General features: G+C 35.4%; 1 protein-coding gene across 17 annotated transcripts in view; it reads left to right on the top strand.

Annotated features, from left to right (window-relative positions):
* Positions 1-15,629, top strand: part of PPFIA2 (PTPRF interacting protein alpha 2) — a 355,163-nt gene that overhangs the window by 94,954 nt on the left and 244,580 nt on the right. For 2 of the 17 annotated variants that reach the window (XM_068936449.1, XM_068936443.1), the window contains exon 1: positions 8,424-8,843. The exons of 13 other annotated variants lie outside the window; for them this stretch is intronic. In XM_068936449.1, the coding sequence (XP_068792550.1) occupies positions 8,763-8,843 (81 nt within the window). In that variant the 5' untranslated portion in view covers positions 8,424-8,762. Of the gene's footprint in view, positions 1-8,423; positions 8,844-15,629 lie in introns of those variants that run through there. 2 more of the 17 variants (XM_009669541.2, XM_009669540.2) reach the window with 1 other exon arrangement.

The following is a 15,629-nucleotide window of genomic DNA, read 5'->3' as shown; positions in this document are numbered from 1 at the left end:
GGATGCATGGCAAGATAAACTGTGAATAATGTTGCTTAGTCACTCGCGTGATGAATGCTGAAGGGCAAAATTCCTCCCTTTTTGTATCATCCGGACTGAATGCAGAAAGGAAATAAAAATGACTTTTATTTTTCCTATGTCCTATAAAAGTCCTATAATTAGTTTTCTAACATGATTAATAAAGAACAAAGGTGACTGTTGTGAAGACTAAGTCTCAGAAAGGCTAAAAAAATCCTCTTTGGGGTATATTTGCATGCTTATTATATTGTAAAGTAATTCTACCCAAAACTTTGGAAAATGATTTTTTCTTGTTGCCTTTCAGCTCTTCTTTCACATTTTTCTGAAAAATAGATAGGATAATTGAAAATCAGTGTTAAAAAGTGGCAGAGCAATAATCTGTGATTGCCCAAGTTTGAATTACAAAGGAAATAAAAACTTGAAAATATTTAGTTTCATTTGAATTCACACTTCCTAGCACTAGAAAAGTATCTTTCACCTGTATTTATATACCATAATTTCCTTCCTAGAAAAATGCAATATTTGCTGTTACTTAATAGCTATGCATTTGCCGGATCATTCTATATTTTTATAACAGCTTGTAAGAAGAAATGAAAGTCTGCTGAGTCAAGAGCTGGAACAGCTATTTGCCCTCAGGACAGTATTGCCTGTGCTTGTTTTATAATCCCATATCTTTTCTGTGTTGGAGGAAAAATGATTTTAGAAAGTATTAGTACACAAAGACTCTCACTGCACTTTTGAAAGGGAAAACGATATCAATAGGTTAAGGATGAGCGTAGAAGTAATAGACTTTCTAAAAAGTTCACTCTTTCAGCTTTATTCCGTGGCCACTTATTTTTTTAGGCTGTATGATAATCAAGCAATACGCACTATAGCAAACTGAAGTCTTCTCAAGGTAGTATGTTTTTACTGATTTGTGATAGGTACTTAAATAAAAAAAAAAATTAGAAGATTTGATTGCTTGTCTTACTCAAACTAAATGTGAGTTTTGCATTATCTGTAAAAGACTACATTTTGTAAATGTACTTGGAACAGCAGATCTGACATTTCCAAACCTGCTCAGTCAGTCTGGGTGTCTGTGAGTTATGTGTTCAGCAGTGAGATCTGATTTTCAAAACGGCATATAACAGCATGAACAGGGCTGAAGCAGCTTACAATGGCTATTCAAGGGCTGAGCATCCTTGGAAATTAGATGAACGCTATCTTCAATTAAACACGCAAATTAATTACTGCTTTCCGAAGTAAGACTGTAAATATTTTTCCCTTTAACAGCCCTTTATCAGATTCCAGTAGCTGTAATCAAATTCAAAATTGTTGCTCTAATTAGCTACGCAGTTGGCTTCAGGCCAGAAAAGCTACTGAGGTAAATCTACTTTTTGGAATTTTCTTAGGACCTCAGTAGTATCCTGCTTCTTGCTCAATACGAAGGAAAGCATAATCAGGCTGTTTTATGATTGCTCTGGAAATTCATGTTTCTCTAGATTATGTTCACTGACATGGATATATGTTCACTGACACTATGGAAAACTTTATGAAATTTTAATCAAGTAAGAAAATAAGACTTTCTTTTCACATGCTTACTGAGAGTCACAGTCCATACTCAAATGAATATTCTCAGATTCTTTAAGTAAGATTAATTACTTATGAATTTTAGTTTTTGATTCAGTTCCATAAGTTCTCACTTAAAGGACCAGTTTAGCAACTTGCATCACTCACTTATTAAAAGAGCAGATATTTTCCAGATGGAGCAGAAATAGAAATAAATGACAAAGATAACTGCCTTTGCACAAGCTTTCCTGACAGCTTTTATTTTGTAGGTATAACTCTGTTACTCATTTTCATTACTAGTTTACTCCCTGAACAGTTTTTAGACTTGTGTAACAGGTTACATCCCAGTGTATGTAAAGATGGCAGAATGAGTGCTTTTTTGCGGATGATTTTTTCACAGAATCGTTTCCTTTTGAATAAAGCAATACTTCTGGGAAGAAGAACGTAAGATTATGTCTTAAAGGAAGGAAAGCCAGGATCGAAAGGGTATCTATTCATAGTGAGCTGGGCTAAGTCATAGAGCTTTAACGCCTTATCTCAAATTTGTATCTTCTTTTATTTTTCCATCATAGGCTCTCATTCTATTTTTAAACTCATGATGAAGCACATAATATAAGATGTTCACTTAAAAACAAAAAGCCTATCTGCTGAGGATGATACATAGGCAATGATTGTCTTCTCTTATGCTCTTTCACTATTTCTCTCATCCTTAAGAGACTGTGATCCTGTGCAGTAAAATGCGTGATTTAGATTTTACATTTACTGGTAAGAAATGACTCTTATTTTGCCAAGCACACTGATACCACTTTGTATAATGTTACAATATAAACAACTTAAGGGATGTAAATAGTGAAAGTGATAACTAAGTGATATGACGCAGGGTGAAATAACAAGCTGACTGTTTTCATTACTTCTTTGCTACCATCTGGGATGACAATATTTTGGAGTTTTTTGGTCTTGATTCATCAAGAGTTGATTATAGATTTGACTGGAATCTTATTAAAAATGCTCATAAATGTAATCAGAGGTAGGATTCTACATTACAAGGTGTCTCTTACAAGCCTCTAGGCTTTTTCGGGGAAAACTGAATGATGCTACAAAACAGAAATCCTGGCATCAAGAGTGAATGGCAGGGGACACAGGATGCATACTAAATATAGTGTCTCTCCTCAGCTTAGTATCTGTGCTCTTGGCAGTTGAAGCCCAAGAGCCGTGGAGAAAACAAAGCTACGTATCTTTTCAAATGAGGTAGGATGCTACTTAGTGAAACAGAGCTACATCTCTGCTCATTTTTCGTTGTATTCTTTCATTACACATTCTCCCAACTTTACCATCCTTTCTTCCTTCCACTGTCACATTACTCTCAAGGTCCAGAACACTCTCCTCTGTATCCAAGTGTTATATTTTCATTCAGATTCCCCTTTAGATTCATTCAGTGAGACACTGTCGTCAGTCTATAGCTTAAAACCAAATAAAAACAGTGTTTATATCAGATTCATTTTGGTTACCTAATAAGTTTCTAAGTTTCTGTATGCAATCTTGATTCACTGATGGTCAAGTTCTGTTGAGGAGACACAGATCCAGTGGTGAGCGTTTGCAGCGTTTTAAGAAAAATGGAACAGAACTTGGGACATTTCATCACAGCTTTCCTGAACCATGTGGAAAGGGAATGAGATATAGAACTATTTAATCAATTGATTTCTCACACTTTTGATGGTCGGACTATCATAGGCCACTGACTCAGAGGAATCCTAGGTGTGGTCAGCAATTACCTGTCCAGTTTCTACATAGGGAAGGGAAACCTTGCTTCCGCCCAAGCAAACAGTTTGCAAGACCAAGCAACTTGTATTTCAGACTTGTTTGCGTTGTGGCTGCATTTGATTATTGTTGATTACGAACTGCACGCTTGGTGGTTGCAGAAAATGTACTGTGGATTAACTCCTTTATTCATAAACTCAGATAGGTATTTGAATCTATGATTTTAATTTGATTGACCTTTTATGGCAGAAAAATGAATTCTGAAGTTTGCCATTTATAGCATAAATGAAATGTTTATGCAAGTTTGAAGCTGATGTATTGAGGAAGGTGCTGACTGTGTCACTTTTCAAAATAATTGCAGTACTTGGCAATGTCCCTGTAAAATAGAACAAAGCAATGATACTTCAAAAAGCAGTTGCATTCATGTTTGCATTTTCCCTGAAAGCTTCAGTCACTGTTCTTGTGCTAGAAAGGGCAGCCACTGTATAGAATACAAAGCCCTGTTATGTACACATGTTCCATCCTTTATTGTCACTGACACACTGTGTTGTTTGTACATCTAACAGGAGAGATTTTGTTCTGCAGTGTGTTTGTCTTCATAAGATGCAGAAGTCCTTAGATTTGAGGTTAAAGTAGGGCTCATAAGTGCATGTTGACTCGTTACAAGCACTTCTGTGCAAGACCTGGTTCCCTGTACAAGCATTTGTATTTGTATATTCAAGATACAAAGCAACACAGAACAATGATGGGAAATGTTGATAATGAATTCCAAATTACAGCTGCAGGATGAAAAACAGGCGTTACTTATCAGTAAGAAAAGCCGATCTATTTCTATGAGTCTTCCATTCTAAAAAGATTTTCTCTTTGTACCAAAAACCTGAAAAGAAGCAAAAAATTCCTTGTACTGTGCTTCATTTTCTTTAATTCTCCTTCTCAGTTCATCTTGTGGGAGCTATCCAAGCTGGGAGAGGTTAGCTTTATGAAGCTTGATGGACATGCTTTTATACAGCCTTTAAAGTATATTCCATTTTCAGATACTATATTTTTGTGTCGTCTTTTGATGGAAAAATAGAAATACTTTTGGTGTAGAATTTTGTTAAATGAGATAAAAGGAGTTGGAAATTAATATCGACTTGGAGAACAATTAGGCGAGATGTCTGGCTTCATGAACATATTTGATGCAATTTAATGTGCAATTTGAATATCTTCTGCCTGAACTGTGGTAAGGATTAACATCTTTTCAGTCACTTATAGATGGAGAGCAGACCTCTAAACATTTAACAGTTTTCAGTTCAAAGTAGTTCAGAGGATGTTAGCCAGAGGAGTAATATATCATATGACACTCCCTTTATATTAATGTCTATGTTGGTAAGCAGATCTTAAAGAAACATGAACTGTAGATTTTGGAAACCTTAGTAGGGTTTCTGTGACTCTGTGAAGTAAAAGTGATGTGGTTTAATTTTAATGTGAAAGCTCTCTAATGTGCTGAGAATCACCCACTCTCTCTGCTCCTGGAGGAAAGCATGTTTCTTTAACATGGTTTTCTGTGGTAAGGATAGAAATTAGAACAGTATGTGATATAAAGCCCATGTTTCTGGATAATTACTCATCTAATTTAATAAAAACTGGTGATATATATCTTAACTCAGAACATCTGTTTTTCTATTGCTCTACATATTCTGAAGAGGAACTACATCACACAAGCAGTAGCATATTAAAAAGCTAACTCGGGCAATTAAAAAGTGCATCTTGTCTCTGTAGTCAGAGATACAAGTTTTTATATTAGTCTCCCTGAATTTCCTAAGTGCTTCACATAATAGTCTGATAGATGTGTGTGTGTGTGTGCGTGTGTGTGTGTGTGTGTGTGTGTGTGTACACACGCACACGTGTATGTATGAGTAATAACTGACGTGAAAAAAGTTTGGTAGTTCTAAGAAAATTGTACCACCCTGCAGGGTTTGGCAATGGATGTCTAATTAAAATGCAAAGTCAATATTGCACATATAATATAGATCCAGAGTTTGGTATCTAATAAATTCAAAAATAATTAGAACTAGAGCCATCTGGGGAAAATGAATTGCCACGTCACATTTTTTAGGGATATAGAGTTTCTTTTCCTATGCCTCATCAACATGAGTATGAGACCTGAAAAGTAAGCATGCAAAAGATGTAAAAGCCCTAACTATAGCCTATCAAGTCTCTCAGCTGTTTTCATACAGGAGATTTTTTTCCTCCTCTAAAACAACTGGATAATAATGGAATAATTAAATTATTTATGGGAAGACTCATTGGAACAAATGCTTGAATTGGGATCACCCACATCCTTTTGTAAGCACTTTTGCCACTGAGCTGTAGTCGTGGTCTGTAAGTCTGTTTCTCAGTTTGTCCAGTTACAACTGTTTGGTTTCTTACAGTATATTCAACTTTGTGCTCACTTTCAAGCCAAGTTACTTGATACTTAGCTTGGTGATCATGGCATTCAGTTAGTCACGGGAGACGTGCTTTCAGCTGGTTGTTCTTCAGAGGTAGCTGCATCCTAACTCCGAGGCTGCTGGCTGCTCTGAAAGACGAACCACTCGCTTCTTCTGTAATTGTGAATACCCAATCTGCTCTGCATCATCAGTTCATACTTTCTGAATTTACATAAATTCTGAGCCCTTCCTGGAGAATGACTTCATTTAATCAAGGAGATCGACTTCATTTAATCAATGCTTTTTAGAGAAGTACTGTTTTACACAAATCTTTTCAAGCTGTTTGAATGTTGCATTCAAATTATGTTATGATTCCAGGAGAGTCCTGCAAGAATCTGTTGTTGGCCTGATTCACAGTGAGCTTAAAGAAAATGTATAGTCATTGCTGGTAACGTTTTCACATGGATTAAAAAAATCAGTGGAGAGACTAAACAACAGTAATGCTGGTATGTCTGTTCTCCACATCTGTACTGATTAGCTAGATATGTTTATGTGAACATTAAATATAATTTCTTTTTAAAGCATAAATCCCTTCATGTAAGAAGGAAAGCCCAAGACAGATAAAAGATAGGGGACAGTATTCTGAAGAATAGTGATTAGTAGAAAATAAGGGAGAGATAAGTCATATTGGACAATGATCTGATTATAAGCTAGCTAGAAGAACACTTGTAGAGTAAATAGGGAAGAAACAAGCCAAAGTTCAGCAATAATACTGTGGTTGTGAAATGCTATCACTAGAGTATTTGATACTGACTATTATCTTAAATATGTTGGCAAGTTTTTTTGAGACCTAACTAGACCAAGGTATAGCAAATTCCAGTATGGGAAAATGGACACCAAACTGAGTTTCTGGTAGAAATAAGGATAAGAAAGTTTTGGAAGTTGAAGCTAGAGAAGTTCAAACTAATAGGTACGATTATTCAGTAGTCCAAGTAATTGTCCATTGGATAAATATGCAAGGAATTTTGCACATCAGTTCTTCAAATCAAACATTGTAATCAAATTATGGACTTGATGAGACAACAAACAGGTACATTTCTATGGTCTTTCAGACAAATGATCTTAAGTGTCGATGAAATAAAAATGTAATTTATACATTGCACTGCAGGGAAATAGCAGATGTTTGGTAGCTGGATTATAAAGTGGAAAATAGCCCAGAATAAAAGGTTCTGTACTTGGATTATCAAAGATATTGTATCTTTGCTTTGACCAGCTGAGGGACCCCTTTGCTAATGCCAGCATCTAGATATTCTGCAAGAGAAATCAGAGGGGAGCATAATCTATAATCTAAAATCTAGTTCTCAAGAAAATGTTAGAGGCAATAGGTTTTCTTAGCTTCAGTAAATGTTATAGAAGCAATATCCTAGTAATTGTATATATATTTTTAAATATGTATGTATAATTCTTTTGGAATGGCCAGAAGAAAATATTAGAAATGACTTGGAGCTAAGAGGATTTTTTTCCCTTTAGCTTACAAAATACGATTATGGTGCTATACTCCTCACTAAATGGTTCATACTGATTGGCATACACATTTAAACAAAAGACATCTCTGCGTCTGTCCTAACTCCTTTCACAGTCATTTTACTTTAGAAACTGTCTTATCTTCAGTTGCTAAAAGCAGGAAGATAATACAGAAAAAAAAAAAACAGAGGGAGCATGGCAACTCATCAGGCTTTTAGGTTTTTGACAAGGTTCATTTTCAAAGCAACATTTCTTAAGTGTTTTCTCTGTCTCTCTTTTAGGTCTAACGAAAAAAATACAAGCTGCTCTATAGAATATTTAAAGTTAGTTTTCAAACCTCTTTATATTTTCCAAGCTTTACTGAAACGCTATGTTTCAATTTTTGTAAATGAAACATATATTTTCGTTGCTAAAAGGCATTAAGTTCTTTGAATATTCCATTGTTTAATGTCTTCATGTAGTTCAAATGATCTATGTGTGAAGAAAAAATGTAGTGATTGCCTTGTGGATGTTCAATACAGAGGCTCACAAATATTATCCTTGATCTCACAAAGTGAGATTTTTTTTAAAGAAATTGTATACAGCTAGTGAGCTAACCTATAGGTCTATAGCTTTGAGAAGCACCACGAGGCTCTGAGTAAGATTTCAACCTTATACCTAGTGTTGTTTGGTAAATCTTTCCTAAAGAGAGAATGAGAAAGGAGATGAGAAAAAAGAATGAGGAAAGAATGGGAAAAGGGAGGCTTTTAATGTGTGTTATGGATGAACTGACTGTAACTCTGCAAACCACCTCACAAATACTTATTTTCCCCTATTCTCACAGTCTGAAGTAGCACCAAAAATTAAGAAATGTATTAAAAAATGGACTTTAATTGGGAGAGCCAGACAGTCGGGGTAAGAGAGTCAAAACGAAAAATCCTTGTGTTATTTAAAGCAAGTTAGCATGTGTTAATACAGCCGTCGGCAACTGAAATGGTAAAATTATCGTTGTTGTCAAATATAGCTATCAACTGAGTACAGACATGCTTCAGGTTAGTCAGAAGAGGTCCCCTGTTTTTCGCTGTGCGTGCTTGCTTGAAATGAAACTGTGTGTTATTGGTTAACTGGGATGCTTAGCATAAGCACTTTGCAAGGCTGTGGTGGAGGGAGGTGATTATCACCGGGAACAGATGGGCAGGTCCAAAGCACTGCCAGATTCTGCACGAGCTCCCTGTGCTGTGGGTTATAGCTCTCTTTTCTTCGGCATCCTTGATTTTTATTCATCCTGCATATTTTGAAGGGCTGCCTGAGCTAAAGGTCGGTGACAGATGATGACCTTACAGTTTAGCTCACCCATGTAGGAACGGGGAATTTGAAACGCTGCCGCTACGTGTCTGAATGGACGGGGCAGGCTGCGTTTGGTACAGTTGCCTCCCTAAATGTATGAAAGGATTTATCTCTGAGCTTAGCACTCTACTCCGCGTCTGTAGTTCTCTGTGGATTGTACTGTCAGTGTGACCAGAAATGATATTCTCGGATATGAACACTGTCTCTGCCTCCCCTAAAGTGCATCCTCCTAATGGAACCCGGTTTTATACTTTTCAGGTAAGTGACCCTTAATACAACTGAAGGGATTGTTCTGGGTACTCAAAATATAGATAAACTTTCAGTAAGAGTAGCTAATGGGTTAAGAAGCTTATATGTTCATTGTTTTTTATTGGAGAAAATATGTAAGAAAGCAATATTGTCACGGTAACTTTACTGTCTTAACAAAATCAGCATGAAAATTGTTCACAAAGGAATATAAAATTGCAATGACAAATATTTTACTGCTGATTCTCTTTCCCAATAATATTATAATGGAGTTTCATTAGATCTATAGTTTTTTAGCTGGACCCACACTGAGTCTTCCCATTTAGTTTGGATAAGAACTGTCTTGGCATTATCAGAAATTCCAAATGTATATTATATAAAAAATATTTCTGAAACTTTATGCTGTACCTGTCTGATTTTTAAATATTAATCCTGAATATAGTTTCACTCTAGCCATTGCTTAATTTGATTGATTAGATATTAATCATATATGTGCAATTGATAGAAGAGCAGAACGTGTTGTTAGGGCTATGAACATTTTTAATTTTAAGCCAAGTTTCACCTTATTCAAATAAATAAATAATCTTGTGTGCTTAGCCAAAGGTAAAAACTTATTATATGGTCTAAATCTAATGTGCAAGGCCATTATAGTTATAATCATTTTTCAGGAGTATTTAATTAAATGAAATCTTCAGTGCCTTGGCTCTGGAAAAATATGTTATCTCACATTAAGATTTAACATAAAAAAGAAAAACAACCAACCTCCCCCCATTCCCCCCCTGCCCCCAGCTGCTCCTTGCAGTGCTCTGGCCCTGCCCGGCAGTTCCCACACTCCACCGCTGAAAGTGGCAGTAGCTCTTTCAGCTCAGCCTCTTACACAGTTAGGATTTAAATAATCTTCCCATTCCTGATCGCATATATCGGTTTTGTCTTTTAGGTTACTATATGCTATTGTAGAATGATATCTTTAATATATAATAAATTCTGTGTATGATTCCAGAACAAATAATAGCAGGGAATTTAAAGTTGACCATAAAGTACCTGGCAAATTTCTTTCACAAAGTACAGGTATCCCATTCAGTGGGTCCAATGAATGCAATTTATTTTTGTCACCTTTTAATCTATTGTTTTTAATTGTACTGTCTTGCCCTTCTTACAGTGGTGTCAAATGATAGTTGAGGGCTGTGCAGAAAGAGTGGCATCCTCCTAACAGTGACGATCTGCTGATCCTGGCAGTGATTCAGAGACATGAGTGCCCCAGGCCTGTTCCTCTACAGCACGACTACTTTTTTCACACACTGACTCTAAATATTCTGTACAGCCTACTGTAGCTGTGCTCTTAAACGCAGTTCTTGACATCAGGTATTCTTTCTGAGTATGTCAAGTTTAAAAAGTCAGTAAAATTAGGATGTCTGGTTGTGATACCAAATTGACTATTTTATTATGGGATACTTTATGAAAGCGATGAAACACGAAGAGTGAAATAAATCATTTTTTACAGTATGTATTGTTGTTACAAGTAACTTCTGTGTTTATTTTAGACATTACCCCACATGCAAAAAATTATCTTCTAAAAATACTTCTTGCATAGATTTTTAAGCTGAGAGGACATAATCAAAAAGGGAATGTAGCTTAATTTCTTGTTGCATTCTGGATGCTTAAGTGAGCAATTTAGAGTTGAATGAACCTGAAAAGTAAAGTTGCTGTTTAAGGACAGTCTGTGTTTGTGTACTAGAACAGCTTGGTGTTGTTAGTGCTAAAACTATCTCTTAAAAATCTTAAAAAATCAACCGGGGAGCTTATATGTGATGTCCTTTTATTTCTTTTTATTCTTTTTTTCTATTTATTTGTTTACATTAGTGCAGCATAAAGAAAGATGTGTAAAGCAACTTTTCAGTTCTGGCCTTGTCCTCTTACATGCTTCCTTATTTCCTAGCTTTTGACTCCTCCATTCCTATGGTATCTTCTCCTCCCCTCTTGACTTACTTCAGTCTTTGTTTACAAATGTAATAACTGCTGAGAAAGGCTTCATATGACTCTTGTTAATTGCTTTGATATGTTTAAATCTACTTCCACCTTTTTCTTTCTTACCTATTCATTCTACTGTTTCTATATGTTAAATTGTAATTACTTTGAGATGGAGAATCTCTTTCATTTAAAAAGTTTGCAAAGTTTTGGAACAGTTTAATCACCCTTAATTTGAAATATATGTGCTGCTACTTTAATCTAAGTATGTGAAGATCTTAGTGAATCCATTGTCTAGTATGTTTAAAACTAAACCGATACAAAAAATTATGAGATGGGAGCCTGAACTCTGACTGAGGAGGATCGCAATTAAGCTGCTGAATTAATTGTTCATTGATTCAAAAATACAACATATTAATTCACTGGGCAACAAAAGTGGTGCAGAAGGAAAGGTGAAGCATGTGTGTAAGCTGTATGTTTATTATTGGCATTTTACTGACGTTCTTAGGAAATAAGACTTAAAATTAACCCTCTACAGGTCAAGGAGTCAGAATGGCCATGTAGGAGTGCATCCAGCCGAGAGCCCTTGGGTTGAGGAGAATCATAATTAGTGGATATCTATGTAGAAGTTTTTGAGGAAAGCTTTTATTAAGCTTTTAAAAAAATGGTATGGACGGCTATGCTTTATAATCAACTTTGATTTGTTTCATAAATGAGCATAAATTAGAACATTAGAAGTTGTCCATAAATTTGCAAGTTCAGAGCTTTTCTTGCCTGATGTGCTTTATTTTTAGCAGATTAAATTAACAAGGATTTTCTCAACAACTAATTGCAACATTTAAAATGACATTTTCACCTGCGACATGATATGGGAGGAATAAATGCTGAATAAATCCTTTTTTTTTTTTTGCTTCTCCTTCCTTCCCAGTTTATTGTGGTTTATTATCACAGCATTTATTTGATCTCCTGGACGCCTAGTGTTCAGGAAAATAACTGAATTTGAAAATTACATAGGTATCCGCAGCTCTCTAGAGATGATGAAGTTACTAGTATCTTTATTCCGCTCAGGAGATCTGTCCTGAAATTCTGTACATGTTAAAAGTCTGATTTGGGTTAGTATATTGCTGAACCACCTGTTGTAATGAAAACAAGCTTAAACTTTGATCCCTAGAATGTGCTTGAACAAAGTAGTTAAAGTAAAAAACTATGTGAGAGAGGGTTATATGAAGAAGCTATCTGCTGTAGGAAAGGAAGGACTTGTAGCACTTTAATGAACCAAGTTGAGTTATGTAAGATCCCAGATAAAGCCAAAAGTTAGTGCTCTGTATGTGGCTATCTCTTTGTTTCATCTCAATTTGCTTGTACTTTTCGCTCAACCTTAGCAGACTTCTGTGCAACTCTACAAAAGAAAGCAGTGGTTTTCTTTCTTGTTGTCTTTAAGGCTTGATATAGTATTTCTACTGTTGTACGTGAATAAAGTAGTTTGCCAGCAGACCGTCAGTGAGCGTGTGTCTTTCATCAAAGTTGTAAACCTTGAAATCCAAAGATAGTAACATTGCTTTGCTCTTTGATTGGTCTTGTATTCTACTGTATTCAGTGATTATTTGCATAAAATAACGATGCAGGTGGAACAGTCTGGCTTAGAAAAGAGCTATTTTGACTATGTTGTTAGTTATGAAATGGGAAACATTAATGCACTGAAAAAATAATTCTTAATCAAGTGTTTATGTTCATATATAAATTGAAGATGCTTGGTTCTTTTATGAAGGCATAGCGCAAAGGAACTTTTAAAATTTCTAATTTCTCTTATAAGCAATTTAAGTTGATGTTGATGTTTGTCATGCAATCCATTTTATGTAATTAAATTGCTTGTCTACACTAATACATGTAAACACTAATTTGACTAACTTTCAAACATTCAAATTATCATCTTATTCTACATGATGTTTATTTCAGCAGAATTTGAAAGGCAATGGAAAGTGTTTTTCCGTTGCAATGTCTTTGCAAGAGAGGAAAAAACAAACTAAAATATTTCTATGAACAGTGTTTTTACCTCTTGTGGTTTTCAATTAGTAAAGTAAACACACATATTTTAGCACATACTTAAAAGATGATTGAAAGGAGTTGCAACTAGTCATGCAGAACTTAGGAAATAAGCATGCGCTGAAGAGAGACAAACGCTCTCGGTTACTGTAGTGCACGGGATCTAATGTCTCAGTCTAGATCTTTAGCTTTCAAACTAGCAGTATGTCATAAGTGTTTCCTTAAAAGTTATACACAAACTTTTGAATATTTTGAAGTAATTCCAGCCCATTTAAATATTTATGTAGCATTTATAGTAATAAGCTTTTAAGACAACCAGCCTATACGCTCTTTCACTAGCAAGCAGTGAAAAGATGGCCTGGTCCTTTCTGCATCCTTGGGAGGTTAAAACTTTTTTTGAAGTTAATTGATGATCAGAAAGTCTATAAGAAATAAAATGACTTTCTTACAGAAACCGCAAAGAAATCCCAATATATTTGTATGACATGAAAATACAAATACACTATGAACTACTGTAAAAATGCACTACTGATGAAAAAGGTTTGCACGAATTCAAACGGCGAAACGTTTCTATATGTAAAATGTATATATCTCCATGATGTTGATTACTAATATTTTTTACTTCTTAACGACTAAAATGTCACACTGCTATGATAGCTAATGAGAGAATGCAAACAAAGATACTGCTTTGTGGTTCCAAATGTGCTTTGAGCTCTGTGACAAAAGCATACCATATATGAAATACTAGATGCATTTGGTAATTTTCTTATATTAATAGTTTAAGTGAAGTTATGTTTTATCTTGTCTTACAATTTTAGTGCTTTGATAGTCCTACTGTTCTTTAATGTATCTTCTTATATGGACAATATTAAATGAACCAGAATACTCCTGTAACAGAAAGTATCGTGTTAAAATTTATAATTGCACTTATGAGCATGCATTTAACCTTAGATTATGCTTTTGGCAAGTATGCATTCTGCTACTCAGCAGGCCCTGACTTTTCTTTTTGAGTATTTTGTTGCCTCACATGTTTTTAAGCAATGCAATTTAGCATCAAAGACAGCAGCTTTCGAGTTTGTGTTAATAATAACATTGCAGAAGTCCTGGACTCTATGAAAAAATTGTATTTTTAGTGAAGGAGAGGGGTTGTTACTCACCTTGTAGTTGGCACGATCACGCATGCCACTACAAAGTGCTCGTGGAGTATGTATGTGATGACTCTGTTTTACTCGTACTCCAGGCAGAGTGAATTGCACATGTATAAAATGTACCATGATTTATATAACATGCAGAACAAGGTCAAAAATGTTTGTGTATACTTTCAGACCTGCATGGCCTGATCCGCGGAAGTATGATAGAACCTGATCTTTCTTGAACTCTTACATCTTTTCCTCTTCAGCTGTCTGGGCATGTGGGTGGCTCCTTTCAGCAGTCCTCTGCCAGGCGTGGAATTTCTCCCTTAATTTTACGTAAATAAATATTTTCTCTTCTTACTTAATGCACTGGCACAATAAATTTCTTTCACAAACTTCATGTAAAAGGGCTAGAGGAATGTTCCCTGTGAAAGTTGCAAGTCCATAGCAAATTGGTAATTTATATCATTAGCGATGGTAAACCTGAAATAAAAGACTAACGGTAACGGGAGTCAGCTGAGTAATTGTTTCTGTGTACAAAAGCTTGTGGTACAGATCATACGGGTTGTTGTAGACTTCAGAAGGTTTGAAAACCCTGTTAGTGAATATAAATAATAACAGCAGCGGCAAGGCTGACAGTGAGGGGTTTCCAAAGACTTCTGACCTGTTAACAGTCACAGAGAATAGTAATGCCGGACCAGTGTAGCCAACTGTAGAAAAATCATGAAAAATCTGAGTAGAGTCACAAGCAAGAGACAATAATAACATGATTTGCCTTGCAAATAGGATGGAAGTATTTATAGCGATATAAGTGGGTTTATGTAATTTTAGAACTTAAGAAGTTAGTGTTAGAAATATGCTTGCAGGCTTATTTAACTCAGAGGTAAATGACAAGCGGCAATAAAGCGGCAATAAAGACTGATCTTACATTACAATTCGTAGCAAGTGGTATTTATTCTGATTTAGTATTTCTGTTTTGTGAGATGTACTTTCATTGCTTGTTTTGTGAAGAACAAGCTCAAAGCACTTCTGCTCAAAGACGTGTTAATGCAGTGTTAATTTGAATGTATCTAAAACAGATGTATGTGTTATCTGTATTAGAAAAAATATAAAATTTTGCAGGATAAATATTTAAACATTTTAATACCTTAAAACATATTATACCAAATAAAATTTCAGAAGGTTTCATCTGTTAGTGCTGTTAATTTTTTTGCATAATGGAGAAGACTACAAGCTTTTTTCATCAGTATAGTTATACTGAAAACTAGTAGGCTGCACTGTTCTAGGCAGGTGGTGAGAATGTCACCCTTTAACTCCAATAATGGCATAGAATTATTCAGGGTGATAAGAAAATAAGAACATAGCCTAAGAATTCTGTTAAAAACCCTAAAGATGTGTGACTGCAGTAGGCTGAGTGCACTATTTGACGTACTATGCCAGAGAATATTTTTGTCTGCACAAGCGGTTTTTCCATGATTCTCTTGCACCAGAAAATTATGATATGCAGCCATCAGAGCCCGTCAAAGACATAACAATGTCCTCAATACCCGCAATACTATCTTTGAAAGCTATTAGGTTTCTACTTAGCTTCTGATTTTTAGCGAATCATGGTGCTGTGAGCTGCCCTGCCCCAATACCCTCTTTCTGCTTCAAAATC

Source organism: Struthio camelus, chromosome 1, assembly GCF_040807025.1.
Source record: "Struthio camelus isolate bStrCam1 chromosome 1, bStrCam1.hap1, whole genome shotgun sequence".
Classification (NCBI taxonomy): domain Eukaryota; kingdom Metazoa; phylum Chordata; class Aves; order Struthioniformes; family Struthionidae; genus Struthio; species Struthio camelus.
The sequence above is the reverse complement of the archived record's forward strand: the minus strand, read 5'-3'. Positions and strand labels throughout refer to the sequence as shown.